Source organism: Vespula vulgaris, chromosome 7 (genome assembly GCF_905475345.1).
Source record: "Vespula vulgaris chromosome 7, iyVesVulg1.1, whole genome shotgun sequence".
Taxonomy (NCBI): domain Eukaryota; kingdom Metazoa; phylum Arthropoda; class Insecta; order Hymenoptera; family Vespidae; genus Vespula; species Vespula vulgaris.
The window spans coordinates 1-27,878 of NC_066592.1; the positions used below are offsets into that span (position 1 = coordinate 1).

The window sequence follows — 27,878 nt, forward strand, 5'->3', positions numbered from 1 at the left end:
TTCTATTTCGCAGCGATATTTCAAGAGAGACCATATGATTCGTTGAAATAGTGTTATTTAAGACGCGTTCGCTTACATAGATTTTTTCATCGATTAAAGAAATGAAGTTACGATAACGTTATCCAACTTGAATAAACTTTGAATTATCAGCTACTCGATGTATATTAAATGAAAAATGTAATCGGAAGAAAAATATACTCCGATGTAAAAGTATCGTTAATAGAACACTGTTTAATCGAAGAATGAATGTGTAAACAGATGTCAATTCTGTTCGACTGTAACTAAATTCACCATGCTTATTTCAAGGAACACGGGCCACGATGCATTGTTAACAATAACGGACGAAATCGCAATGCCTATACCCTGAAAAAATAAATGTAGAATTAGCTAAACGTTATCGTAAAGGGTAACGTGAAAATAAATAATAATATATGTCAACTATTGCTTATCAGTTGTCGTCCTGTGTCCAATACCATTGCTTATCATAGATAAGTAAAACTGATGACGAAAATTTTGAACTTCATACTTCTTTCTTTCTATCATCGAAAATAATGATTCCTTAGCTGGTTGTTAGATCAAGGAACGCTTCCTTCCACGATTTAAGTAGCGTTCGTACTGTCAAGATGTCAATTCTGTTCGAATGTAACTAAATTCATCTTGCTTATTTTTAAGAAAACTAGCCACGATGTAATGTCAACAATAACGAAAGAAATCACGTCTACATCCTGAAAAAGTAGATATAGAATTAAGTAAACGTTCTAATAAATATTATACTAAATATTATAGTGACAATAAATAACTATTTTTTTCAACTAACGCTTACCAGTCGTTGTGTGTCGAACACCATTTATTATTGTAAATAAGTAAAATTGATGACGAAAATCTGGACGTCATACCTCTTCCATTCTATAATTGAAAGTAACGATGACTTAGATGGTTATGTTACGTTAAGGAACGTAGTAAAATATGTTATATTTCGTAATTGAGCGTGATCGATGTTAATAAATTTACCAGCGAAAATTGTTTTCGATATTCTAGCGGTATATAACATAGGAGTGTACGTTAAATAAAATATTCCAATTACCTGCAATCAACGTGAGAAAAAAGCTTGGTCGTAACACGTGCCAATAATTATTCAAAATGGTGGATTCTAAGGCAGCAAGGGAGCTGTGGACCGCCGCGCTTGCGCATTACGTCACCTTTGCAATGGCTTCCCCACGTGCTTGTAACATTTCGATCCATTTGTACGAAAATATCGGAATATTAAAAATATGATATAAATTTTTCAATTTAATATCTCTCAAAATAAAGCTCCTAAACGTGAAAACTATAATTTTAAGGAAAATGTACATAAGCCTGCATGCAATTACATATTTCTCCTAGATCATTTCTATATAATATCTTGTAGAATTTCTTCTAAGATCATATCTAAGTAGAACGCAGGTCTGCACTATTAATGGTCGAAAAAAAGAAAAAAAGAAAAAAAAAAAAAGAATGAAATCAAGATCGGTTTTCTGAGAAACCCACAATAAAATAAACTGTAGAATACAAAACGAAATACAGCTGCAGTAAAAGTATGAATAATTCAAAAATATCTTACGGCTAAAGAACTGTCAACCGCATTACAGCAATCAGGAAACGATCCGTCGAATGATACATCCACTCCGTGATTTAAGCAGTATTCGTTCTGTCATGTACTATCAATGAAAAGTCTACAATTTTTATTTCGCAGTGATATTCCAAGACGGACGACGACTCGTTAAAATAATGTAGATTAAGCGCGTTCGCGTACATAGATTTTCCCATCGATCGTCCTCGACGTGAGATCAATTAACGACATCTGAAGCAGGTCTAAAAAATAAGGAGGAGAGTAGAATGTCCTCGGTTATTTTATAATGCTGGACGAAGGCAGAGCAACCAGCGTAAATGCACAGAAAATGGTACGAGACAAATCTCGACCATAAACAAGTGCTCGATAAAAAGTGGGTTGCGTCTAGAAAGATTCAACTGCGCGGTGACGACCGTGCACAACTCCTCCCTATCCTGATGATGTCGATTATTAATCACATGACGACGATGAAGGTTGAAAGAATCCATATAAAATTCACTAATGTAAAATTAAAGAAATAATGTTACATCAACGTTAATCAATTTGAATGAATTCCGAATTATCAACTATTCCACGTATATAAAACGCACTTCCCAAAAAATGTACAATCGAACAAAAAATATACTCTGACGGCAAATTACTAAAAGAAGTTTCGCTGAAAGAACACTGCTTAATCGAAGAATGAATGTATAAACTTAAACGGAAGACGTCTACTTTGTTGAACTCTAGCCAAATCAATCTTGCTTCTTTCTAGGAACATGGGCCACACTGTGTTGTTAACGCTGACGAACAAATTTACAGAATCTACGCCCTGAAAAGGTAAATATAGAATTAACTAAACGTTCCCAAAAAGATTACAGTGACAATAGCAATATTTTTTAACTACTGCGCACCACTCGTCGTCCTGTATCGAATATCACTTCTTATCGTACGTAAGTAAGATTGATAATCCGAACATCGTACCTCTTCCATCCTATAATCGAAAGAACGATGGCTTAGATAATTATGTTAGGTTAAGGAACGCAGTAGAATAAGTTATATTTCGCAATTGAACGTGATCGATGTTAATAAATTCACTTGTGGAAATCGCGTTTTCGACATTTGATCGGTACATAAAATTAGAGCGTACGTTAGATAAAATATTCTAATTACCTGCAAGAAAAAAGCTTGGTCATAACACGTGCCAATCATTATTCAAAATGGTGGATTCTGAGGCAGCAAGGAGGCTGTGGACCGCTGCGCTTGCGCATTACGTCACCTTTGCAATGGCTTCCCCACGTGCTTGTAACATTTCGATCTATTTGTACGAAAATATCGGAACATTAAAAATATGATATACGAATTTAAAAACTATCTAAATTGATATCCGACTACTCCATACTATGAAAATTAATCGTTTCAATTTAATATCTCTCAAAATAAAGCTCCTAAGCGTGAAAACTATATTTTTAAGGAAAATGTACATAAGCCTGCATGCAATTACATATTTCTCCTAGATCATTTCTATACAATATCTTGTAGAATTTCTTCTAAGATCATATCTAAGTAGAGTGCAGGTGTGCACTATTAATGGTTGAAAAAAAGAAAAAAAAATGAAATTAAGAGATCGGTTTTCTGAAAAACCCACAATAAAATAAACTGTAGAATACAAAACGAAATACAGCTGCAGTAAAAGTATGAATAATTCAAAAATATCTTACGGCTAAAGAACTGTCAACCGCATTACAGCAATCAGGAAACGACCCGTCGAATGATACATCCACTCCGTGATTTAAGCAGTATTCGTTCTCTCATGTACTATCAACGAAAAGTCTACAATTTTTATTTCGCAGTGATATTCCAAGACGGACGACGACTCGTTAAAATAATGTAGATTAAGCGCGTTCGCGTACATAGATTTTCCCATCGATCGTCCTCGACGTGAGATCAATTAACGACATCTGAAGCAGGTCTAAAAAATAAGGAGGAGAGTAGAATGTCCTCGGTTATTTTATAATGCTGGACGAAGGCAGAGCAACCAGCGTAAATGCACAGAAAATGGTACGAGACAAATCTCGACCATAAACAAGTGCTCGATAAAAAGTGGGTTGCGTCTAGAAAGATTCAACTGCGCGGTGACGACCGTGCACAACTCCTCCCTATCCTGATGATGTCGATTATTAATCACATGACGACGATGAAGGTTGAAAGAATCCATGTAAAATCCACTAATGTAAAATTAAAGAAATAATGTTACATCAACGTTAATCAATTTGAATGAATTCCGAATTATCAACTATTCCACGTATATAAAACGCACTTCCCAAAAAATGTACAATCGAACAAAAAATATACTCTGACGGCAAATTACTAAAAGAAGTTTCGCTGAAAGAACACTGCTTAATCGAAGAATGAATGTATAAACTTAAACGGAAGACGTCTACTTTGTTGAACTCTAGCCAAATCAATCTTGCTTCTTTCTAGGAACATGGGCCACACTGTGTTGTTAACGCTGACGAACAAATTTACAGAATCTACGCCCTGAAAAGGTAAATATAGAATTAACTAAACGTTCCCAAAAAGATTACAGTGACAATAGCAATATTTTTTAACTACTGCGCACCACTCGTCGTCCTGTATCGAATATCACTTCTTATCGTACGTAAGTAAAATTGATAATCCGAACATCGTACCTCTTCCATCCTATAATCGAAAGAACGATGGCTTAGATGATTATGTTAGGTTAAGGAACGCAGTAGAATAAGTTATATTTCGCAATTGAGCGTGATCGTTATTAATAAATTCACTCGCGGAAATCGCATTTTTGGTATTCGTCGCTATATAAAATCTGAGTGAACGTTAGATAAAATATTCTAATTAACTAATAATTCTAATTAACGAGAGGACGAAGCTCGAGTGCAACGCTTGGCACGAGACAATTTAGAATGGCGGATTAAGCGGCAGGAAGGAAGCTATGGACCGTCGCGCGTATGCATACGTCATCATTCCAATGGCTTCCCCGCGTGTTTGTTGTTTCGATCTATTTGTATGAGAATATCGAAACGTTAAAAATATGATATACGAAGTTAAAAACTATCTAAACGGATATCTTGTTACACCAAACTGTAAAAATTATTCGTTTCAATTTGACGCCTGTATAACTAAACGTTCATGTAGCGACTATTGCGACGAGAAATAATAATCTTTTTCAACTAACGCTTACCAGTCGTCGTTGTGTGTCGTACACCATTTATTATTGTAAATAAGTAAAATTGATGAGGAAAATGCGAACGTCGTAGCTCTTCCGTTGTACGATCGTAAATAACGATTGCTTATATGGTTATGTTAGGTTAAGGAACGCGGTACAATTTACGATTCGCAGTTGGGCGCGACCGATGTTAACAAATTTTATCGGAAAAATCGCGTTTTCGGCATTCGATCGGTATATAAAATAATGGTGCACGTTAAATAAAATATTTTAATTACCTGCAATTAACGAGAGGACGAAGCTTGGTTGGGACACGTGCCACGAACTGATTCAGAATGGCGGATTAAGCGGCAACAAGGAAGCTGTATCGTCGAGCATGCGCGTTACGTCAGCTTTGCAATGGCTTCCCCGCGTGCTTGTTGTTTCGATCTATTTGTATAGAAATATCAAAACGTTAAAAATATGATATACGAAGTTAAAAACTATCGAAACGGATATCTTGCTACATAAAATTATGAAAATTAATCGTTACGATTTGATAAAATGTTCGAGTAAGGATTACAGCGATAATAAATAAGAACCTTTTTCGACTAATGCTTACCACTCGTCGTCGTGTGTCCAACACCATTTCTCATTGTAAATAAGTAAAATTGAAGACGAAAATCCAGACGTCGTACCTCTCCCATTCTATAATCAAAAGTAACGATGGCTTGTATGGTTGTTAGGTTAAGGAATGCGGTAGAATAAGTTATATTTCGTAGTCGAGCGTGATCGATGTTAATAAATTTACCCGCGGATATCGCTTTTTCGACGTTCGATCGGTATGTAAAATAATGGTACACGTTGAATAAACTATTCTAATTAACTGCAATTAACGAACGGACGAAGCTCTGTTGCGACGCGTGCCACGAAACGATTTGGAATGGCGGATTAGGCGGCAGGAAGGAAGCTATGGACCGTCGCGCGTACGCGTTACGTCATCTTTTCAATGGCTTCCCCACGTGCTTGTTGTTTCGATCTATTTGAATGAAAATATCGCAACGTTAAAAATATGATATACGAAGTTAAAAATTATCTAAACGGATATCTTGTTACGCCAAACTGTAAAAATTATTCGTTTCAATTTGACGCCTGTATAACTAAAGGTTCATGTAGTGATTATTGCGACGATAAATAATAATCTTTTTCAACTAACGCTTACCAGTCGTCGTTATATGTCGAACATCATTTATTATTGTAAATAAGTAAAATTGATGACGAAAATCCAGACGTCGTACCTCTCGCATTCTATCATCGAAAATAACGATGGCTTGTATGGTTGTTAGGTTAAGGAACGCAGTAGAATATATTTCGTAGTTGAGCGTGATCGATGTTGATAAATTCACCCGTGAAAATCGCGTTTTCGACGTTCGATCGATATATAAAATTAGAGCGTACGTTAAATAAAATATTCTAATTAACTGCAATCAACGAGAGGACGAAGCTCGGTTGCGACGCGTGCCACGAACTAATTCCGAATGGCGGATTAAGCGGCAGGAAGAAAGCTATGGACCGTCCCGCGTACGCGTTACGTCATCTGTACAATGGCTTCCCCACGTGTTTGTTGTTTCGATCTGTTTGTATAATAATATGGAAACGTTAAAAATATGATATACGAAATTAAAAACTATCTAAACGGATATCGTGCTGCATCAAACTGTGAAAATTAATCATTTCGATTTGATATCTGTAGAAATAAAGCTCGTAAACGTGAAAATATATTTGTAAGGAAAATGTTCGTGCGCCCGCGTACGATTATTTTTCACATAAATGTATATCATTTTCGATGTTAGTACGCGGAAAGTATTAATTTTGAAGTTTCTGCTTTTAGAAAGAGAGAGTAACCATCCGATTCGTTCAAAAGTCCGTTTTTGTTGACAGTACGCGTAGACGAAAACCGCGAGATCGAGAATTATAAATTATTGGAATTTTAAGTCAAGGTTATTTTAATGAAATACTTAACGGCATAAAAAGTGTTAATAAGAGAGGAACAAGTTCAAAGGAAGAACGATATTAAATTTGTACCAAGTAAAGAGAAATCAATATAAAAAGCCATAAAACGTGACGAGGAAGAGGTCTATGAAAGAACATGTATGAAATTTCTTACTAAACCGCGTGTAACGAGTATCTCGCTATTTTATATACTATTGTTCAATGATTAGATATACTCCTTATACACTCTGCAGTGTCTAAACGAATGTAAAGTAATCGAAATTATAAATTATTTAAGATTAGGGCTGTCCATCGCTCGTTGTTTTATGATGGTTTAGGCCCAACGATAAGTACAAGTATAATTTTTTAACGATTTTGACGAACGAGATCGTTTTAAAGATAAAGATTCGAGTGAGAATACGATTCTTCCGAACTCACGAATACGTTTGGTTAGTTTTCTTTGAAAAAAATGATATTTTCTCGATAATAATTCATGCATAAAAATAAAGGTTAAGGTTAATTTTAAACATTTAAATTGTCGTTATAGCAGTCTCGTTGCTTACACACACGTAAGTTTGTTCCTTTGTAAATACATACCATCTTAATAGAAAGAGAAAGATAACATTAGTATATGGATAATTAAGCTTAAAGGTTCCTATACCTTTTGTTTACGGCAAGCAACGAAAAAAAAAAAAAACACTAGTTGAGCGTGATAAATTGTTATTACTACGTGTATATATATCTATGTACATATACGTCGTACAATTCGGAGAATTTGGGAAGCTTGTAGGGAAAAGTATTTGTAAACAATCCAAATAAAAATAAAGGGACGATCGGAGAAATCGTCCTTAGCACGACTTTTCCCCATTCGTCGTCCTTACTTACGCGTTGTTAGTACGCAGTATTCGTTCCTCCAAGCAGCTGTCTGGACGTGTTTTATTTGGACAACGAATCATTCTAACAACGCTTGCATCGTGTAAGTATTACATTTCTTAAATTTTTTTCGTAACTTAATGTACATTGATAATCCAATTGGTATTGGATATAACTTCAGTAGGAATGATAAAAGCTATGCTAATAATGAAACTAAAGTTGCAAGAGACATTCATAACGCTTTAGTACGGTTCTTTAAACTTTTCCCAGAGCTTCGGAATAATAATTTTTTTGATATTGACGAATCTTATGACCACAAATATATACCTGCTGTTTCATATATCATCAAAGACTATAATATTAAAATATAACTATAAAATATAAGACTATAATATTAAAACATAAAGTAATTCTCTGCATATCGATATCCTAGGGCAGTTTTCTGTCTACGAATAAGTTTGATGCGATGTAAAACTGCTACATATGTATATCTATGTATAACTGTCTTCTCTGTATGTTTACAATTCTCTTCCAGCATGTTCAATTTTTGGAAGCCTAAAAAATTTAAGATTGTATTAGTAGGACATAAAATTAATTGTCTGTTTATATAGGCAATAAGCTTAGATAGGATAACCATATAGGGGAGCTACGCATAGATGTGTGTGTATCAAAAATCGAATGTAATATGAAATACGATATATGAAGTACAATTAATGGCATATTATTAATCGATACATCGTTAAAAAGTGAAAGAGATACCAATACTGTAAAAATAAGATAAGATAATTTGAAATAGAAAGCGTTCACAGAAGAAAGAAAAATATATTCTGACAGCAAACTATTAAAGGAAGTTTCGGTAAAAGAATACTGCTTCATGGAAAAACAAGTGTATAAATTTATGGAGAAAATATCAATTCTATTCGACTGTAATCAAATTCATTTCGTATATATCATTGTGGAATCACGTTATCGATAATCTGAAAAATAAAAATATAGTTAATTTAATATTTTTTTAATGGTTATAGTAGTAATAAACAATAATACTTACAATTATACTTAATTATAAATAATAATTAAATTATTACTTATATTTTCAACTATTGCTTATTAAGTCATGATGTAAAGATATAAAAATTTAGACCATTATACGTACATAAAACTGATGATGAAAATTTAGGATCTTTCTTTAGATATCCTATCTCTTCTATTTCAGCATCATAAATAATTTTGTTGTGTATTTCCTTCTAAAATCAAAGATATCGTTATATCTTCTACAAAACAATTAATACTTTTCTCAATGGATTATTCTGAATAAATAAAGAAAAATGTTTGTAACGAACATGAAAAATTTCAATTATAGATTAATGCTTATGTTTCCACCATACGTTAATTGGTAAAATATAGTTGATAAAAGAGCGAAACATGTATCATATTAGATGCAAGTATATACATTTGATGACTACCACTACCATACCATCTTTAGTTTTATTTTCTATAAGAAAAGAAGTCGTTTCTACAGAGTATAAAGCTAAAATACTAACGCACGATTTCTTTTATCATTATGTTGGGTTGACAAATAGAGCACAGTAATTTATTTGTTTGAGAGTTGAGAGCGATTGATATTTAGGTTAGCCCATTAATAAGTACCAACTGGCGTTTATGATAGTAAATACTTCCGATGTAATAAAAGTTTTATTTAACAACTTTTCAATAACAATCGTCCCTTTCTTCTTCTTTGTTTATTACGTCTCGGTTCTCTAGTTATTAATTCGCCAAGTACAACATAACCAATTTTCCGTCAGAGGATGGTCAATATCACAATTTCTAAAAAAGAGAGTATGGGTGCATTCTAAAGTCTCGATTGAATCTTGCATAATGAAAATTCTTCCGAAGATTTATTACGTGAATAATTTTTAAACGCGAGAATGTTTCGACTCGCAATCACGGACCCATAACGATCGTAGGTTTATCGATTACTATATAAAAAGGGTGTTCGTTAGAAGAAATTTACTAATTTCTTGAAATTAATGAGGACGATATGGGATTGGCTCGAACTATTGTCCACGAAACAAATATGGCGCGTCCAGTAGAAAAATAGCGGAATAATTAAGGCCGTGCATGCGCACAGTGTCATCTTCGATATACTTTTCGGCAATGAATATGAAAATCTGACATAGTATAAAATAAGAGATGTAAGAAATACGATGTAAGGCTAATACGATAACGCTAGTAACGACAGTTACTAAATTAAAACATCATAAAAGAGCGAAAGAAGTATTTTGATATCGCGAAATTAAAAAAAAAAATGTACGACTAATAAAATACAAATGATCAAGCTGAACACTGTTGGAAAACAAAATACATAATGTTTTCCAGGCAGTGGTCGAGATAATTTTTACCGTATATAGGCCATCTGTCATATGATCCACGATATGGCTACATTGTCCTTGAACGACGCTTTGTCTGTAATAAATAAATTATTAAAAAAAAAAAAAAAAAAAAAAAAAAAAAAAAAAAAAAAAAAAAAAAAAAAAAAAAAAAAAAAAGAAAATTATTCTGAAATGAAAATTTACACGTTTGGTTATTCATTTTTTCGTCAGTCTCCATAAACAAGCTCAGGCTCGTATACGTCTCAAGGATGATACTGTCAATCTAGACAATATTAAGCCAGCGAGGAAGATCGAATTATGAATCGCTGGTAATACAGGAGCATTAGGATAGCTCAATTACTTACATTTTTATCTTGCTTCAAAAAGGACTTTAATCTCAATCAGCGCGCTCAATCAGTAACGAGCTATAAATAATCTTTCCCATGGTTCCACGGGTTCCAATCTAAACACGACCGTCTCAACGACACCTGAAACCATCCTTCTGCCTTTAATATCCGAGTTCCTTTCCTTCCGAAGAAGGATAGCAGATCCCGTTCATAAATTCGGTTAGTTTGCTTTCATCCAATGAGAGGGAAACAAGGAAAAGGGGAAATAAAAGAGAGCCTCCCGCCTCTCTTACCGCACACTTACCACGCCGGAGTCTCCGAAGACTCCCATGCACTCGTGGATCAATGATAGCCATCTAACGTGACACGTCACGTTGCAAAATCGTAGTCCAATATGTACTCGCGACCCCGTCTGTTATTTTTTATGACTTTATTTCTTTGATTTGTGGTGAGTTTATTAAGCTTATTAGCAAAACAAAGGGGAGATGACAAATATATTTTTCGATAATTTTTTCGCAAAGTTACACATATATGTGAAGTAAATATTTGTAAAACTTATAACCTTTGCTCTTAGGTATTACTGTTTAGTATTGATCAATTTCATTGACACAAAGCGAATACGTAGGAACGAGTACTGCTTAAATCTAGTAGGATGGATGTATTAATTTTTGAATTAATTAATTGTTGTATCATCGTATTGCGTAAGAGCAGTCTCGTGCAAGTGTACGTAGTTAGTAGCGTGTGTACGAGGTTAGGAGCAACTGCCAGGCGTACTTTTTTATACATCGGTGAGCAGCTTCTGGCAATCGACTGCAATTCTCTAAAAGGACGCAATGCCAATAAGAAACCACTGTAAGGGGTATCGCACTGCAATCGGCATAAACTCTTCTGCGTATGATGCCATCAAACGCGTGGGCGTATGAATTGTTTGATTATATACAGATGTTCGTTTATTTTCTGGCCATGAAAACAACGTAAATTGTTTTACACGCGAATCTCGAAGATTCACGTTTTCACGATAATCCTTGTTAATGAATTGGGAGCTATGAGATTGCCTTAAATACATATATATATATATATATATATATATATACTTAGATAGACTTCATTTTTAAATGCGTACGTACAAGTTTAATACCTCGCGCAAAGCTTTCGAAGGCATTACTAAATTGTTACATTAACAACAGATTTAGTAAAAATAATTGGAAAAGATCGTATTGTGATCGTGTTCTATCAATCACGATAGATTGCATCAGAGGTTCGCGATTTGTTTCGCAAAGTATCTAACACGCAATGGATCTCAATTAAGCATCACTGTATAGCGTATTCGAGCTGACAGACGATTGGTAATGATCCATTAACACTATTAAAAATGTGGGACAATGTCTCAGTGCAGCTATTAATTAGTTTACGAACGCTCAGTATAACATTTTCATCGGTAGAGTAAGCCGACGGACGTACATTTGTCTCCTCGATAATCAAATCGCTAATTGACTGGCTTCTGCGATACTTACTTCAATTTCAGCAAACTCGTTTACGTATTACAAAAATTTTATCACACATAATCATGTGGGACAACGATGATATGGTAATTATCTTTTCCTTATCTCACCTCCTGTCTTAGATATAATGTAATTTTAAAGACAGAGATCACTCAATCTCTTTTATTTTAATTTTTTATTTATTATTTCTATTTTATTCTTTTATTTTTATTTATCGTAGCAAGAAATTGACCTTAGCAAGGACCAGCTTAAACGTGAGTATATGTTCGGCGTAATGCGAAATTAATATTTATTAAGTTATTCTTAATAAAACGTATCTTGCATGTAACAATTGACAGATCTTCGAATGGCATTCGACACATTCGATCCCGAAAAGAAAGGTGCGATTCAAACCACGATGATCCCAACGATTTTGGAAATGTTAGGACACGAAGTTAGAGGTGTCAATTTGCAAGAAATGATCGCTACCTACGACTTATGGGGTACGTTTAAATCTCCCACAACTGAATCTCAACAATCGAATTTCTTTTAACGTTTTAATTCTAAAAAATAATTGTTCTTGATCACGGGATTGTTTCTTTCTTTTTTCTTTTCCTAAAAAGAGAGAAAAATATAATGAAAATAAGAGAAAAAAAAAAGGAAAAATAAAAGTGCTATATCAACGTAGGATCGGGCGAGTTGAAATTCGAAGAATTCTCAAAATTAGCATCTCGTTTTATGGAAGAGGACACGGACACGGAAGCCGTAAAGGAGGAACTTCGAGAAGCTTTCCGAATTTACGACAAGGAAGGAAACGGTTATATCACTACCGATGTCTTCAGAGACATTCTTCATGAGCTGGACGACCAACTATCTCCGGAGGAACTTGACATGATTATAGAAGAGGTGGACACTGATGGATCTGGCACGCTCGACTTCGAAGGTGAAGAGATTTTGCTTGTTTATCTTACTTTTAGTCACGTGTTACGTGGTACGCAGGTGTCACGATAGTTTGTCTCTCTCCGATCTACCCTGGAGATAAAATTGACGATTTATATTTCAGAATTCATGGAGGTCATGACGGGATAAATTATGAGCTTCTCGCCCGAATTAGCAAATCCTACCAATGCGGTCGAGGGAGAAACATCGTGTCACGTGTATAGATAGGGACGAGCACGATTTATTATAGTTGTGTGTGAACATGACTGGTTATCAAAGTGTGTATGTATGTGCGCGTGTATGAGTGTGCGTTCAGTAGCACGTTCCTTGGGCAACTACTATATAAAGTTCGATTATACACAGGTCGCGCCTTTCATTTTCCAGGATTGATTGTGGAGTTTTCACAAGCACCTCTTGAAAGGTCTTTGATGTCTTTAGAAATACGTCTTGGTGCATTTAACGAAGTTGAAATTTGCTGAAATTATTATATATAGCTTGCTCAGGAAACGTGTAGATACGCGAAACAATCATCATATATCTATGATACGTAATATATTTTCAACTAAAGTGAACTTTCGAATTAAATTACTCTTACTTAAAATGAAAAAATATATGTTAATTAGAAAAAATTTAATAAAGAGAAACATCGTAAATCGTAAAGCGTTATCACCATTGTCCTTGATCAGGCAATTTGCGCAATAATAGATGCCTATAGTAATTTATATATACATAATAAAATAATATAATACCTCCTTTATTTACATATGTGTATAGATTATTATATCATGTTTATAATAATTTATGAGAGTGTGGTCTTTTTCTTTTTTTTTATCGTTTCATATTCATTCTCTCCTTTTTTGATTAAGATTATTATTTAAAAGTGCAGCGTAGGAGAGAAACGTGACATTGAGATAACAAATAGCTGTATCTTTCAAAATTTAGATACGATGAACATATTTGATTTTTATTAAAGGCAAAACGAAAGTAGAAAGCAATAGTACATAGACAGTGATGACAGTAAGCAGCAGTATGTCCGATTTTACGATAGAGTATCACTCATGTATTCACCAACTTCTATCCGGCTTTTACGAGCTTATAATTAGCGATCTAAGAATAAAACACTTGCAGTTATTACGTAGAACCTTCTTCGATTCGCCCCAAGCGTGTTTCCGGCGTAAAGCCAACTATGTCTATTGTTATAGCTTTCATCTGACACGTGCCTCACAAAAATGTGATAAACTAATGCTGCTTAGCAGAGTAATATGTTTTTGGCTTGATATCATATTCTTACTGACGTTTAACATTATGAGTTATTACGTTAAACATAAGTAAGAACGCAAAGAATCGCAAATTTTATTTCTTGATAATATACACATAACAAACTTTTGTTCCGATTCAATTTCCCCTCTCCAGGAATGTAAATGGATATTTGTAAGAATGTTAAAAAATTGCAAGCTTCTGAATTCTGCAAATAATTTGGGGGTCGATTTATACAGAAATTCAAACTATCTACAAACGTTGTTACATTTAACGGGAAGACGTACGCGTTGATTGAATTTTCAAAAATCTAAAATAGGTTTGAAGCAATAGTAGATTTACTATCGTCAACGTCCATATCTGAAAGAGCGTTTGCCTCGACGTTTCGCTGATAAATGACTTATTAATTGTTAGACGTGTAATTACTGAATGATCTCGTAGCGAACATCCATCAATGAACGATACGGCAGTATATACCATTACGCTTATCAAAGTTTAACAGACGAGATTCTATTCTCGATCGCAGGATTGGTAGATCTACGAAGTTTCATCTGTGTTTACATACGTATGTGTACCTTATATTAACTATCTATAAATAAAATATAAAAATTTTTTCTCATTTAAAAAATAGTTAGCATGTACAGTGCAGAAATAAATATCGATATTTGTTTATATCGGCTCCCATCTGCCAACAAAATAAAAATATGAAGAAAGTGTATAAATAAATAGGTATTATACGTATGTAAATTTATACCTTCGGAAACTTAATCAACAAAATTCAAAGTTTAATCATTTTCTCTCCGATCCATAGTGTAAGATCCGAATAAGCAATATTCATAAGACTCTGCAATATGTTCCGCTCGATACTATATTATCGTTGTTATTATTCGTTGCAGGAATCGATAATGGATTGTAATCGATGCGATTCAGCGCATCGAAAGTCGAGGATTCGTGGAAGTAGCGAACACTTATGCGAGCACTTGATGTTGCAACCAAGGAACCATTAGCGCGGCGATCCAAGTTCGTTGGTACAATTGAGATGTGTTTAAGGAAATAGGAAGAGTGGGGGTTACGTCCTCGATGAATTTGAAAACTGCTAGATTCGCGGGCTTGTAGATATTAGCATGTACAATTATGTGCCAGAAGATCTTCGTTATGACCACTTAAAACAGAAGTCCACAGCCAGAATTTAGTGCACACCCAGATAAGTCGTAGACGTCGACGGATCAACTGTTAAGCGGGTGGTCTTAACATTTGAACATCTAATTATTACAATCTCATCATGGTGAGTAGTTCTTTTAATTTCAAAGTTCACTTAAAAACTATGAACAATTTTAGCAATTTTGAATCGCTATTCTCCGTTCCAAATTATAGTCCCAAACGAATTTAGCGATTAAAATTATTTTACTTCAATTTGAGTAGAGAGAAGTGAAATAAAAGAATTATAGTGTCTCTATTCCCTTTGTAGGATGATCTTACAAAGGACCAAGTCGCACGTAAGTACAAAGACACGATTTCAATTGATCAAGATTGATCCTCCCTTTGATTACAGTTGACATATTTTAAATATTTTGTATTACTAAAGTTCTAAAGAAAGCATTCGACGCATTCGATCATGAAAAGAAGGGATGCATCGGCACTGACATGGTTGGTACGATTCTGACGATGCTGGGTTATGAGTTGAGTGAAAAAACGCTTCAAGAAATCATCAAGGAGGTAGACGAGGATGGTGTGTGTGTGTTTAAATAGTTTCAGTTTCATCGAAGAATAAAGATATTATTCTATATTTACTATTGGAAATATAGATATTTTTAATATTTTTTTATCCTCATAGGCTCCGGCGAGCTGGAATTCGAAGAATTCTGCACCTTAGCCGCGAGATTTTTAGTGGAAGAAGATTCGGAGGCGATGCAACAGGAGTTACGCGAGGCATTCCGTTTATACGATAAAGAAGGTAATGGTTACATTACTACTGCAGTATTCCGTGACATTCTTCATGAACTGGACGACAAATTGACGAACGAGGAATTAGATTTGATGATAGAGGAAATTGATGCTGATGGTTCAGGAACTCTCGACTTTGATGGTAAGTTTCTTCCAAGTCAATTCTAATTAATTTGATAAAAAGAAAAAAAAAAGAAGAAGAAAAATCACATCGTCATTAAAATACGATGTTATGTACGTCATCACAGTGATTTTGCGAAAACTTCAAAAAATTTATCTGCAAATGTATCTTTTCTCGCGTTGTCAGAAATATTTAACGATTTGATCTGATCCGATCAAGGAAGGATCATGGTACAATCGCGCATTTTACTTTTCAGAGTTTATGGAAGTCATGACTGGTGGCGATGACTAGGAAATGGTCGTTTAGATTCTTCGAAGGCCACGGTTAAGCACGTAATTGGCAGCGATCACGGGAATGCTGACGTCTTCACCTTTTCTCAAACTTGGCAGTAGTTAGCACGATGAAGAGCGCGCGGAAAGCAAAGCAAAGAGATTTATTATGCTATCGTACCCGTCTGTCGTTTGTTCGACGCCTGGCGCCTGTCCCTCTTACTTTTAATTTCACGCTTGAATATCCCAAAATGCTGCCGCAATTTTCTCCTTCTTCTCGAATTGTTCCTTCAAGATTTTACTACGAATGTGAGTTTACGAGCTACCTCGAAGACTGTTTTACACGTATAGTAAATAATCAAAAAGGAAAAGTGTAGAATATAAGTTTATGTACTTGAATAATTTAAATGGAGAAACAATTTGAATCGAGGAATCTTCAATATCTGCTGGTCACATTCCTGTTTTCATTTCACATTCGACGTATACAAGAACGTAGAAATGTTAAATAAAATGTCTTATGGATATGAAGGACCGTCGTATTATATTAAATACCTGACGTAATTATTTGCTACTATGTATATAAGTTATATACATACGTTTAAATGCAATGATCTAAAAAAAGAAAGAAAAAAGAAAAAAAAATAAATAAACAAGCATACGAGAGGATTCATGGTACTTTCGATTCATTGTTAGTCACGCCTATGCTTATGCAACCGCAGTGCCACGGTGTATACGCCAACTTGTGAGATCCGATTCACTAGCTTTCTTCGGACCATTGGGTATCAATGCTATTATGTAAAATAAGCCGTAACCTATTGTTCGATGGGAAGTCCCCAGTCAGGCAAGTTTATTATTATATCTACTTTCACATCAAAGTATATTTCCACGAAATACTCCGCGCATTATCTTCTCGTAATATTTACGTGAGATCAGTTATTTAATCTATTTAAAAAAAGAATTCTTTTTTTCGATATATGACGTTATAAATAAACGCACGACAATCAACATCATAAATTTGGCGATTTATCGCATCACGTGTCTTCTCATAATTTTCTCGCGCGAAAGAACGACCATCATGGAAATTATTGTGTATCCATTGAAATTACAATGTGTATCAATGAAATTATTCGTTTTTTATGAAATTCAAATCCTTTATAATCTTTAAAGATGAGCAAAATAATCATAGTTGAGACGAAGCTGCGATGACCAATGAAAGTATCATTCTTCTTATCCATTCATATCGTACTTGCATTTAATCATTTCATAGAATCCTATGAAAACGGCAGGTACAGACTAATTTAATGAATTTAATATAAATCGATGATAAAATTTAATGCGCTACTTATAGATACACGTGACATTTTGTCAATGCGAATATATCAATTTCATTAGTAAATAGTACTAGCGTAAAACGTATAGTTCTGTCAATTGCGAATGATATCACGCACTTAATGGTGATATGATATTTTGTGAGAGACTTATGTAAGTAGGAAAGCATTTCAAATCAATGTTTCCGTTTTGAGATAAAATTACGTAATAATAACGCACTCTGAAATAAGTGCTGCCGCGCGTGCAAGAGGTTCGTAAAGAGCCTTACCAAATCGGGCGTTCTCAAATGTTCTGCTACATCATTATTCTGCTATATTCCCACGTCGCGACGCGGAGTAATATACTCTGGTGTGAAAACACTCGCTATATATATATATATATATATATATATATATATATATATATATATATCGATATAATTCGCGTTCGAGTTTTATGCGGAGAGTCCTTGTCTCGAAACGAGATATATCGCGCGGCAAAAAAATTTTCAAGACTTTTCTTTCGAAAATCGGTGCGGAGGTGTCTGGGAGAGAAAGAGAAAGAGAAAGAGAAAGAAAAACGAAACAACGCTTTTACTTTCGACATTAGTTACTATATGCGTGGTACTACCACTGTAAGTGTATGTATTTACCTCAATTAAAATTTATATCCTGGCAAGTTTACGAACGCTCGCGTTTGCCCGTTCTCGTTTAAACACGTATCCGCGTGCCTGGCGACGTATGGCGATTTGAATTAATTTACACGGAAGAGAAGTTCGGCCCTTTCACTGTACGATTCTCTCGTCCGATATACGTTTAAAGTTTTTCTCGCGAATTCTATCGTTGCGACGACTCGTGCTAATTCTTACGAGCAATCAGGCTATAATAAACCGTCGTCGAAAACGAACGTGTTCATGGCATAAAGTAAACATCGTTGAAAGCATCGACTGATTTCCTAGTAACGAGTAAAAAGATTAATGGTTTTCGAAAGTTCTCGCTAAGAGAAGAAGAAAAATAAATCGTCGAAAAGAGCGATGAATTATATTGACACACTTGACTACGCCCTTACGAATCCGTTAATTATGCGTCTTTCTATTTACATATCTATGTATTTAGATAGGAGCGATCATTCATGGATTAAACAAAGTAAATACTGGATTCATTTTATGGTTTTGACTGGAGTCGTTTATGGATCGGCTTTCGATTGAACGAAGCGAAGGAAAGAAAAGAATTTGCAAGAGCACTCCAGAGCACGGGACCGAATCGAAATTCATGGATAACAAACCGAAGCCTAAATCGTTACGTATATCATTGAATCGCCTTTTAACCGAAACATATGAGGTAATGTAAATCGTCTTATGTAGGTACTTAGATGCACACATAAATACTCGTACATCGGCGGAAGCAGCTTGTTTTCGACAGATGCAACTCTTAAGGAGAAATCTTTGCATGAAATTAGAATATTCGTAGTCAAACTTATGTATGCATGCGTAAATAAAATATAAAGTATATCGACATATAGATGTGTACATCGTAATATGCCGTTGACGTCTGATTTCTTCTTTTATTCAACGAGGAACAGGAAGTATCAATCTACCTTGTGCGTTGCAATTAATTCTAAGTCATCCAAGAAGTTCATATTCGATGGACGTATGATGTTAGTTCATCTGTCTGTCTGTCTGTCCGTTTGCTTCTCTCTCTCTCTCTCTCTCTCTCTTTCTCATGATTAATCGATCAATCGGCATCCTTTTTCGTTCGCGTTCCATACTGAATCTATCGGACGTTGGAATGTGAGAAAGAAGTAATTATTCAGACAAAACTATTTTCCATCTTCGAAAAGCAGAGAAGGCGTTAATAAACGTGTTAAAAGTTTCGATGTAGTTTTCTAGAGATTCATTATGAATAATAATAATCAAAAGTGCCCTTTTCGAAAAAAGATATAATACATATGTACATATATATTCGCCCAGTTTCGATTTTACCGTTAGCTTTTGATATCTTGTCCCTCATAGTATTCCTCGAGACAAAAGGTAAGGCCCGAGCGAGCGTTTGGAAATACGCAACCGCGATTAAATGGTCATTTAATTATGGCGCTCGTCGTTTCGTACCACTTTCTCCGTCAATTAGATACCTGAACTACATTAACCATTACGAATTGAGCCCATCGCGTGTTCTCTCACTTCGGATAAACATCCGACAAGGATGTGCCTTGTTCTTGTACCAGTATATTCTATTATATAGTATTATAACTAATTTAGAAGATCATATCTTTGATACTTATTCATTGAAACGTTGACAGTACTTTGGATCGTAATATATTAATTACCACATCGATTTGAAAAAAAAGATTTTCATAGACAAAAGAATCTTCTTGGAAGATTGCATAGATACTTAATTGTATTTATTGTAAAGTTATTCAAAGAAAAATCTTTTTTTCTCGCATCAGAGAAATTAAATATCCAATTCGCAAGTATTCGTCCCAATCATTTGTACTACTTCCGCATTGGTTTCTCTACTAATTAGATACCCTGTGCTACATTGATTCGAATGAACGAACTAATGGATCATGATTTTCTACACGTCACTCATTATCGAACAGGTGTTCTCTAATGAATCAGAAAGTTCCGAAAATCGAAAGTTTCAAATTCGTCATATTCACGCCATATCCGTTTCCACTGTTTGTGATTAGCAGGATCCTATGATTTTATAATGAAGTATTTTTCGATTTTAGTCACACCACTTCTGACTCGTGTTTCCACGGAAAATTTTATCGTAGAAACTATTTTCTGTTCCGTTCTGAGGCAATTATTACTTATTATAGGCAGGATAGCCGGTTTGTGCAATGTAATCGTTATGGTGCCGCTTTTTCACATCGAGTACCAGTTTCCTGATCACTTTCTTACCAAATATCTGTATCACTTTTCCTAATTGTGTTCCGTGCATTCCATCGCGTAGTTTTATGCGGTTACATAAGTAAGTATGAGCATAATGCAAACAATATGTTACGGTTTTCGATGAAATCCGAGAAAAAATGTGTAAGAAATATGTTAGGAGAAGTAATAAGATGAAGCTTTTATTTATTGTTTTCGTTCTTATACGTACATATGTAGTAACACGGAAGAACGAGATTAATCTGGATATCATCACTTATCGGTATACGTACGTTTATTTGTCAATAATCAAAGAACAGCCTTATTTATCATTAACTTTTACTGACTTCAGCGACAAATAGACGATTGAATAAGATTTCTCTCTCTCTCTCTCTTTTATTGTTCTTGCAGGAACTTGATACCGAGGTGAATTATCCTCTCGCAGAAAATTTACAACTATAACCTAATTGTTGTCGTTGTTCGGGAATACCGGCCTACGAAGGAGAAAGTGGGTGAAGGCTAGAAACGAATGATTTACCACAATTACTTGCAATCTTTTGCGTGTTGCTAGACTTTGTTAACGAAGCAAGTGCCGTCACGAGAAAGTACAAGCGAGCGATCTGAGTTATGCTCTCGGATATGCCACGTTGAAGCCACGCGAGTACTGTCAGGGATTTTTTGATCGATTGTAATCGCTTAATGACCACATATACAACTTAAATCGAGAGATAAAAGTCAAGAAAAATCAATGGTGTCGTATTTAATTTATGGATACATAACAGGTAATACTATTCTTCGGCTCATAATTGGTTTAATCAAACGTTACCAAGTTTATTTAAATACTTACATTTACACGTATTGAGAACAATTATATGGAATTATACGTCCATATTTGTATAGTAAATATTATATGTATATATATATATATAATCATAATACACATACACACACTCACACTCACAAACACACCTATTTAGATATTGTAACTATGAAGTGAATATCAGAATGCGTTTTATATAATATTTATGGATTTATGGATATTATGTATACATACATATGTATGCAGTTTCTCTTTTTCTTCCAACATTACACTGGTGAGTATAGAATTACATAATAACTGTTAATAGACGGTATTCGCTATAAACTTGGTTGCAATCCGTTGATATCGTGACCTTGATCACGTATTTTCATTATATCTATTTCGTTTTAAGGTGTACCAAAAGAGTAACGGGAGAGAGAAAGAGAGAGAGAGAGGGAGGGAGGGAGAGAGGGAGAGAGAGAGAGAGAGCGAGAATTTTTCCGAATAGATAAGAATATTTTTATCGCGAAATCGGTGCGCTGTTATATATTGATCGACTTTTTATGATCTACACGTCATTATCCATACAAGTCATACATGGAATATTGTTGCGAAAAAACATTCAATCATGAACTGAATTCATAATTGAATATTCCGTTGAAAAAATAGATGGATAATTTGAAATTTTTCTATAAAGTTACACGCTTTTCCACCGATTGCTAATAAATAAATTATTCTTCTAGACGGCTTCTTTTAACGAGTAATAATAGATTTATATAGATAGATATAGATGTATAGGTGTTGTTGCAAACGCAAGAATGAATCGTATTCGATGAATAATCGATGTCCAATTGTAATTATGTAGATAATTATGTCAGAATCACGGAAAACGGAATCTTTATTATAAGATATCGAAAAGATATATCTGCTATTCGAAATTAGTTAATTGATGGAAAAAGCGACATTACACTAATTGGTTGGAAAATTAACTTGTCAATAAGTATTATATTTATAGAATATATAAAATTTTTCGCCAGTATATTTTTGTGCTTTCCTTTTAACAAGAATTCTTGAAATCTATGCCTATAATAAAACATGCTTAGTTTTATACTTCTTTTATCTAATAACACGTTAGACGTTTCTCAAAACTACGAAGAATGATTCGATTGAAAATTTCAAACTGATTAAGTTAATCGTTTATTTAAAAAATTATTCATTCTACTGATGTTGAAATTATGAACGTCGTTATTTGCGAAAAATATTAATCGCTATAAAACAGCAGACAAAAAAGTGAAAAAATCTGATGGAGTATCCTAATTGCTCGGGAAGAACGTTTTGAAACGACTATTTGAAATAGTTTAATTATACGTAATCAATACCGTAGCCTTGCTCTAGATACTGTACGCGTATGATTTCCATGACTGTATCCGTGGTGACTGTTTGCAAAAGTATAAATCAACTACAAATTATAATGATCGAATGTTAGAGTAGTGGATGCATTGATACGATATGTATTAACTCTTTCTTAACTTAACGACATTGACGTTCCTTTCGAAAGAAAGAAAGAAAGAAAGAAAGAAAGAATCATGTTTACGCCCTAACCTTTGCCTTGACCACCAACGATTTATAAACGGATAGGATAGGCACATGGGAAATTACGATATTCTATTTTGAATCATCGTCGGCCTCATCGGAGTGTTACGACGATTTCACTTTCGATCAACGAACGTAGGGAGCTTGCTTATAGATATTCATTAATTTATATCTATATTATTTATTATTTCGATTACTTGTTTCCGAGATAGTTTAAGATAGCCGATGTATGTCTCAATAAATCTACATATATATATGCATGTACACACACACACACAAGTATACTAGATTAGAGGTAAAAATCGAGAATCGATAATATGGTAAGTAGCACTATACATTATTCAATTATAAATAATCATAAAAAGATGTTACGAAAAACTAAGATAATTATTAGCAATGTTAGGACGAATTATTTCGTCTCCAGAGGCAACGAATGCGTATTGACGATCACATTTTGTCATTCAATCAGGAAACTTTATATTATTGAACCAAAGGATGCTAGAATAAAGAAAAAAGTCAGAGAACAATTCACGAGGACGTAAAAGCGAAAAAGCTTTAACATATAGAAGGGTAGTTTCTCGTTTCATTCGCTTCCCATTACGTAGACACGATAATCCGATTAGAATTTTTCCAAGTCAATGGATAAACATCCTCCTCGAAATGATATCGTCGAAAGGAATTTATTTCTTTCTTTCTTTCTTTCTCCCTCCCTCCCTCCCTCCCTCTCTCTCTCTCTCTCTCTCTCTCTCTCTCTCTTTCTGATTCTTTAAGATTTACTGTCGATTACCCAATATTTAATACCTAATGATTCAAATCAACATTATAGAAAATTCTGTAAAATTAATGATTAATCTTAATTTGAATAAAAAGAATCATGCTCTCGTTTAATATATGTATATTCAGATAAAATATTAAAATATTAAAGAAATGGATCGAATTAGTTGGAAAAGTTCTTTCATAATGATAGAAATAAAAATTTCGTGCCAAGACTATAAATAACTCTAGAATCCTTTTAATTGATCTGAAAGCATTATCAATTTGGTCGGGAGATTGAACCGATAAAGTATGTCCTATAACGAATGAGACGCAATTCAAGAATAACGACTCCAAATTTTCGATTATAAGGGAAAAAGAAGTGAGACAGAGAGAAAGAGAGAGAGAGAGAGAGACGTATAAGTATTATGTGTGTGTGTGTGTGTGTGTGTGTGTGTACACACGTATATATGTGCGCGAAACGAAAAAGATTTATTTAGTATCCTTTGAAAACTCGTTGCACCACACTTTTATTATCATCGCCGATTGCATTTGTCAAGGCGTGAAAGGGAAAGGGTGGAGAAAAAGTTGTCGCGTTATTAAACACGTATTTGTGCAGGCACGAACCTGATCGTAAGTCGTTTCTGAAAGCTGCGAGAATCGATTATGGAACGGAATCTTCGTTTCCATCGTTCGCAAAAAATTTCGAAGCGAGCATAAAATATAAATATTTTACTTTCGCGTCCTGAAAGATTTCTTTTTCCTTTTCATAAGAGAAGATTATGATAGAACGATTTGGCTAGTGAATGAAATTATTTTCACTTTTGAATTTCAAGATATCAATGATTTTAGCGATGGTTTTTAACAAAATACGATAATAGCGAATTATGGAACGAAGCCGAAACAAATTTAATGGATTATGGTTAACGCGAATAGAATTACACAGTAAAACGCGTTCGATCCTAACCGAGTGGGAGACTCGAATCACGTGTTAATCTATGTCGAATTTCTATTAATTTCGCAATCGTTCCAATCCGAGCGATAATCTGTCAAAGGTCACGATATTGTAAAACGCACGAGACGAAAAATATTTGTTAAATTTAAAATAAAAAACCAATGAATATCGAGACCAGAATATGATGACAAAATTTTAGGTCGAGTTAAAGCCGTGAAACGGTGAACATCCTTCGAGCGTTTTTACAAGTACTTCGACACTTGTTGCACCATTCTCCGAGTCACAGAAAGGCAGAGAGTTGGATTTGCTTAGGACCCACCGAACTAGAAGAAAAAAAGGTGATAATAGATCATCGAAGATCTCTCGACAACACTTGTAAAGATGTGAAAGTCAAAGACAGCCGATTCGACGTTTGTCTCTTTCGCACGGAAATGTTCTGTCAAGAAATCGGACGAGGTCGATCTTTTAAACCAACATCAGTCGCGACACATTTGAGTCGATATTACTCGTCGGACCAGACAGATTTTGAGCCAGTAATGGATATCAGATCGAGCTTGGCTTTGGCAACTAATCGAGGCACAACCAAGAAATAGAGAAAAGGGAGAGATAGAGAGAGAGAGAGAGAGAGAGAGAGAGAGAGAGAGAGAGAGAGAGTGAGAAAGAGAGAACAAGAAGGAGAGGAGATGAAAGGAAGAGTGGGTATCCGGCTTTACTCCTTCCTATCGTTCTTCGATCCGACGTTTAGAACGCGTGTCCTTCGAAAAACGGCAACTGTATTCACCGTCAGAGATCGTGACGATTACGGATAATAAATGCACATGCATATATAAATACGTATATACCTAAATGGAACATGCGGTAGGTTATCGTGGAGATAAAGTTTTCCCTTCCATGTTCGAAGGAAGTTGCTCGGCTCGAATCCGTCGCGACTGGTCGCACGAACAAAATTCATTTGGAACGTGCGAGCGTTAAAAGCCGCACGATACCTTTCACCGCGAGCATGCCGCCGGCATATTCGAACGGTCCAACTGCTAGGATCAACCGACAGGATCAACGGAGCATGCTAAATCGTGCTCTCAACAACGGGACTACCTTCCTCGAATGGCCATTCTCGAATGTGATTCACGATCGAGCCAGGCCGCCGGGTGTTGAGCCTTGAAATTGGATCCACTCTGGAGATATTGATCCTAAGATATCTCGTGTTGTTCGTTACTCGTCGATGCGAGAAAATTCTAGACTGGCTCTATTGCGATCAAAGAGAAATTATTTCATATACTTTGGGCGTTGATTCTTTATTGCTGCTTATTACTGAAGAAATTTGAGACAAATGAAATATTTTTTCTTTTTTAACAAGTAAGTAAGTATTTTTATTCATTTCGTAAAATATGCTTACAGTTAATTAACTCTTTTAAGGTATTAAACGTACGTGTTTCTTTTTTACGCTTTCGTATTTCGAAGTGAGCCCGTTGAAAAGTCCTAAGATATTACGGAAGTTTTGTGTTGGCATATTAAGCGTAGCTTATACAAGTTCTTAACATCGACTTTACGCACGCATAAACTTTTCTCTCACAAAAGTTTCTCGCATCGGAAATTAGAATTATCTGCTTGTTCCACATATGTATACATGAAACGATGAAAAATCGATCGAGAATTAATCTGAGAAGAAAAAATCGAAAGGTGGTTTTGGACGATAGAAATGATATCGATAAAGTGATATCGACGGTGATAAGTTGTTACTTTATAAATGAATCAAAAGTCGAGGATAAAAGAGTGATAGAAAGAGAGAGGGATAGGGAGAGAGAGAGAGAGAGAGAGAGAGAGAGAAAGAGAAAGAGAAAGAGGAAGGTAGACAAAGAGAGAAATAGGAACCGATCGAAAAGAAATCAGACGTCCGATCTTCTATGGAATATCTAAATGCTTCACAAATCACCTGTGGCAATTTGCATATGTTAACACAAATATCCGCATCTATTTAACAGGCAAATGACTATGGTGGACTCACAAAAAGGTGTCAAGTTTAGACGGAAGCCAACACCTTTATGCCGGCTTCAAGAGCCCCGCTAGATATGAATCGGTATTTCATAATACGGCCTACGGTCTTTTCTTCACTGGCATATTAGATAATAGGACTTCATCCATGTGATCACGATATTATATGTATAGGGCCAAATAAGATACTTATACGATTTCATTGTCAAAATTTACCATAGGTTGTCAGTACCTATATTTTTTTATAAGTCTATGAGTAAAATGAGATGACAATCGGGAATGAAAATCTTTTCATTCGATAAACCGTTTTCTCTAGGTATTTAAATAAACGCTAAAAAAAAAGCAATTTGTTATTATACGGATATCATGAATATATTCTATCATATTCTACAAATATTTTATTCCTAGAATCAACGCTTCTTTTAAATCATATTTAATCGATCGTAGAACTCCTATCGTTCTAAAATCGACTTCTCGAGTATACGTCACTTATTTGTTCAGTTTCGAGTGTGGTCATTGATGTTTATTTTGAAATTTTATCATCGAAATTTCATCATCGAAAATACGATACGCAAAACAGATAAATATTTTTTCTCGTGAGGATAAAAAACTAGATAAAATAAATAAGCGTTCGGTGATAAGATTAATTTTCTTGAGAATATCGTTGAATCGTAACGTTAACGTTATATTGATAAAAAACATTATTTATGGTTTACCGAGACCTTACCTGAGACCTCTTAATAAAATGATACATGCAAATGATCATGCTATTGTAATCCTGCAATTCACGTGAGTGCGAAACCAAATGCTCGGCAATAACTGCAGACCTTTGTTCCTTTAAACTTTTTCATTGACATCGCAAAAAAGATTTCTATTAATAAATAAATAAATATACATAATAAATATATATGATATAATAAATATATATAATAAATAATATTTACCGATAAGAATAATTTGTAATATCAACGTTATATTATGACGTATGACAGACAGCTGCCTTTTTTCGACGAACAATAAATATGGTTTACATAGGTACATAAATACTTATACCCGCACGATCGTAAACACTTTCCAGAACAAAACAATTTCTCTTACTTAATAATTGAGAACAAATTCATCTCTTAACCGGCCGATAGTGTCATGATCGATTATTCATATGCGATCTCGTATCTCTCTCCTCGCGAACGAAGAAATTTATTGGCAAAAAGATTTTATACTACGTTCGTCTTGTTTTAAAATTTT

The 27,878-nt window shown here is 34.6% G+C and overlaps 2 protein-coding genes and 1 long non-coding RNA gene across 22 annotated transcripts; 2 read left to right on the top strand and 1 right to left on the bottom strand.

Moving 5' to 3' along the window:
* Positions 1-205: 205 nt before the first annotated feature.
* Positions 206-9,700, bottom strand: LOC127065353 (uncharacterized). 19 transcript variants are annotated; one of them, XR_007782021.1, is made up of 14 exons: positions 9,543-9,700; positions 9,182-9,464; positions 5,998-8,884; positions 5,587-5,814; positions 5,398-5,483; positions 5,075-5,225; positions 4,212-4,291; positions 3,310-4,129; positions 2,762-2,906; positions 2,573-2,582; positions 1,601-2,420; positions 1,085-1,222; positions 824-906; positions 206-725 (listed from the first exon to the last, which is right to left on the bottom strand). It is a non-coding gene; the product is annotated as an uncharacterized LOC127065353 (long non-coding RNA). The 19 variants fall into 19 exon arrangements; XR_007782008.1 differs by having other exon boundaries at positions 2,503-2,582; XR_007782013.1 differs by lacking the exon at positions 2,573-2,582 and having other exon boundaries at positions 5,998-8,617; positions 8,794-8,884; positions 9,186-9,464; positions 9,543-9,698.
* Positions 7,595-13,436, top strand: LOC127065351 (troponin C, isoallergen Bla g 6.0101-like). Of its 2 annotated transcripts, none has more exons than XM_050997542.1 (5): positions 7,595-7,743; positions 12,079-12,112; positions 12,197-12,340; positions 12,526-12,780; positions 12,901-13,436. In XM_050997542.1, the coding sequence occupies exons 3-5, from the start codon at positions 12,205-12,207 to the stop codon at positions 12,924-12,926; spliced, it is 417 nt and encodes a 138-aa protein (XP_050853499.1). In that variant the 5' UTR covers positions 7,595-7,743; positions 12,079-12,112; positions 12,197-12,204; the 3' UTR covers positions 12,927-13,436. The 2 variants fall into 2 exon arrangements, with proteins under 2 accessions (XP_050853499.1, XP_050853498.1); XM_050997541.1 differs by lacking the exon at positions 7,595-7,743 and adding an exon at positions 10,498-11,944.
* A 1,522-nt stretch (positions 13,437-14,958) lies between these two features.
* Positions 14,959-16,895, top strand: LOC127065352 (troponin C, isoallergen Bla g 6.0201). Its single transcript, XM_050997544.1, has 5 exons — positions 14,959-15,318; positions 15,502-15,529; positions 15,619-15,762; positions 15,868-16,119; positions 16,355-16,895. Exons 1-5 carry the CDS (start codon positions 15,316-15,318, stop codon positions 16,387-16,389), a joined length of 462 nt encoding a protein of 153 aa, XP_050853501.1. The 5' UTR covers positions 14,959-15,315; the 3' UTR covers positions 16,390-16,895.
* The last annotated feature ends 10,983 nt before the right edge of the window (positions 16,896-27,878 follow it).

Excerpts from the sequence above, each read along its gene's own strand:
- LOC127065351 (XM_050997541.1), top strand. The coding sequence starts at position 11,924 with ATGTGGGACAACGATGATATG. Across the intron at positions 12,113-12,196 it reads TAGCAAGGACCAGCTTAAAC|ATCTTCGAATGGCATTCGAC; the intron begins GTGAGTATATGT and ends AACAATTGACAG. Across the intron at positions 12,781-12,900 it reads TGGCACGCTCGACTTCGAAG|AATTCATGGAGGTCATGACG; the intron begins GTGAAGAGATTT and ends TTTATATTTCAG.
- LOC127065352 (XM_050997544.1), top strand. Across the intron at positions 15,530-15,618 it reads TACAAAGGACCAAGTCGCAC|TTCTAAAGAAAGCATTCGAC; the intron begins GTAAGTACAAAG and ends GTATTACTAAAG. Across the intron at positions 16,120-16,354 it reads AGGAACTCTCGACTTTGATG|AGTTTATGGAAGTCATGACT; the intron begins GTAAGTTTCTTC and ends TTTACTTTTCAG.